At 57.8% G+C, this 1,601-nt stretch overlaps 1 protein-coding gene across 1 annotated transcript in view; it reads left to right on the top strand.

Annotated features, from left to right (window-relative positions):
- The window catches only part of EMH_0055020 (uncharacterized protein), a gene marked incomplete at both ends in the record, with an annotated part of 6,415 nt that overhangs the window by 1,094 nt on the left and 3,720 nt on the right, over positions 1–1,601 (top strand). The window contains one exon of the mRNA XM_013497180.1: positions 6–1,601. Within this exon, the coding sequence (XP_013352634.1) occupies positions 6–1,601 (1,596 nt within the window). The remainder of the gene's footprint in view (positions 1–5) is intronic.

The raw sequence follows: 1,601 nt of genomic DNA, 5'->3' as shown, positions 1-1,601 counted from the left end.
AGCAGCAGCAGCAGCAGCAGCAGCAGCAGCAGCAGCAGCAGCAGCAGCAGCAACAGCAGCAGCAGCAACAACAGCAGCAGGAAGTGAATACGGCTCCATGTCTGGTTCTTTGTTTGGTTAGCAGCAACAAGGGAGGCAGCAGCAGCACCGACAGCAGCAGCACCGACAGCAGCAGCAGCAGCAGCAGCAGCAGCAAAAGCAGCAGCAGCAGCTGCTGCTGCAGCAGCGTAGAAGATGCCACCTCTGCATATTCCCCTCTCTCTATACAAAACCAAGAAGAGGCAGCAGCAGCAAACTCAGGTTTCTGCTGCACTGCAGCAGCAGCAGCAGCAGCACAGCAGCAGCAGCAGCAGCAACAGCAGCTCACCCCCGTAGCAGCTGCAACAGCAACAACAACACCCGAAGCCCCCACTAGCAGCGCCATCTGCCCCTGGTACAGCAGCAGCAGCAGCAGCAGCAGCAGCAACACCAACAGCAGCAACAACAACAACAGCTGCAGCAGCAACAGCAGCAGCAACAGCAGCAGCAGCAGCAGCAGGATCGATGAGGATTTATATCCGCTTGCCTCTTGGGAAAGTTTTGACGGCTTTCGGTTTCAACACTGGCAGCAGCAGCAGCTGCAGCAGCAGCAGCTGCAGCAGCAGCAGCAGCAGCAGCAACAGCAGCAGCAGCAAGCCTCGGGGAGATATGCAGCAGCAGCAGCAGCAACAGCAGCAGCTAGGGGTGCTGCAGCCTTCGCTGCTATTCCCTTGGGCAGCACCTTCATTATTAACTGCAGCATGCGGCAGCAGCCTGAAGCAGCAGCAACAGCAGCAGCAGCAGCAGCAACAGCAACAGCAGCAGCAGCAGCAGATTTATTTTATTGGAATAACAACACAAATACAATACAGGAGAGGGGGGGCCCCCCGCTCGCCAGCGTGCATTTTGCTGCAGCTGCAGGGGGCCCCCACCCCCCCTTCTATATGCTTCGTGCTGCTGTATGTACACCGCAGCAGCAGCAGCAGCAGCAGCAGCAACAGCAGCAGCAGCAGCAGCAGCAGCGGTTCTTGGGGTTGTGTAGCAGTGCAGCAGCAGCTGGAGAAGCAGATACTGCTGCTGCTGCGGGGGAGACGAACACCTCCTTCGCTGCAGCAGAAAGAGCAGCAGCAGCAGCAGAAAGAAGAGATGCAGCAGCAGCAGCAGCAAGAAGAGGTGCAGCAGCAGCAGCAGCAAGAAGAGATGCAGCAGCAGCAAATGAAGGCTTGCTGCTGTCGCAGCCCCACAGCATCATAGAGGAAATAGAAAAGAAACAGCAGCAAGAAGACAAACAGCAGCTGCTGCAGCAACTGCAGCAGCAGCAACTGCAGCAGCAGCAACTGCAGCAGCAGCAACTGCAGCAGCAACAGCAACTGCAGCAGCAGCAACTGCAGCAACAGCAACTGGAGCAGCAGCAACTGGAGGAGCAGCAACTGCAGCAGCAGCAACTGCAGCAGCAGCAAATGCAGCAGCAGCAACTGCAGCAGCAGCAGCAGCAGCAGCAGCAGCAGTGTCTTGCGGCTGCTTGCTGCCTCTCAAGCGAAGAGGCGGAGGGGAGGAGGGTATACACCAGGGCAGCAGAAGCA

Source organism: Eimeria mitis, genomic scaffold (genome assembly GCF_000499745.2).
Source record: "Eimeria mitis Houghton genomic scaffold, Emh_scaff2518, whole genome shotgun sequence".
Classification (NCBI taxonomy): Eukaryota; Apicomplexa; class Conoidasida; order Eucoccidiorida; family Eimeriidae; genus Eimeria; species Eimeria mitis.
This window is presented reverse-complemented; position numbering and strand designations above follow the sequence as displayed.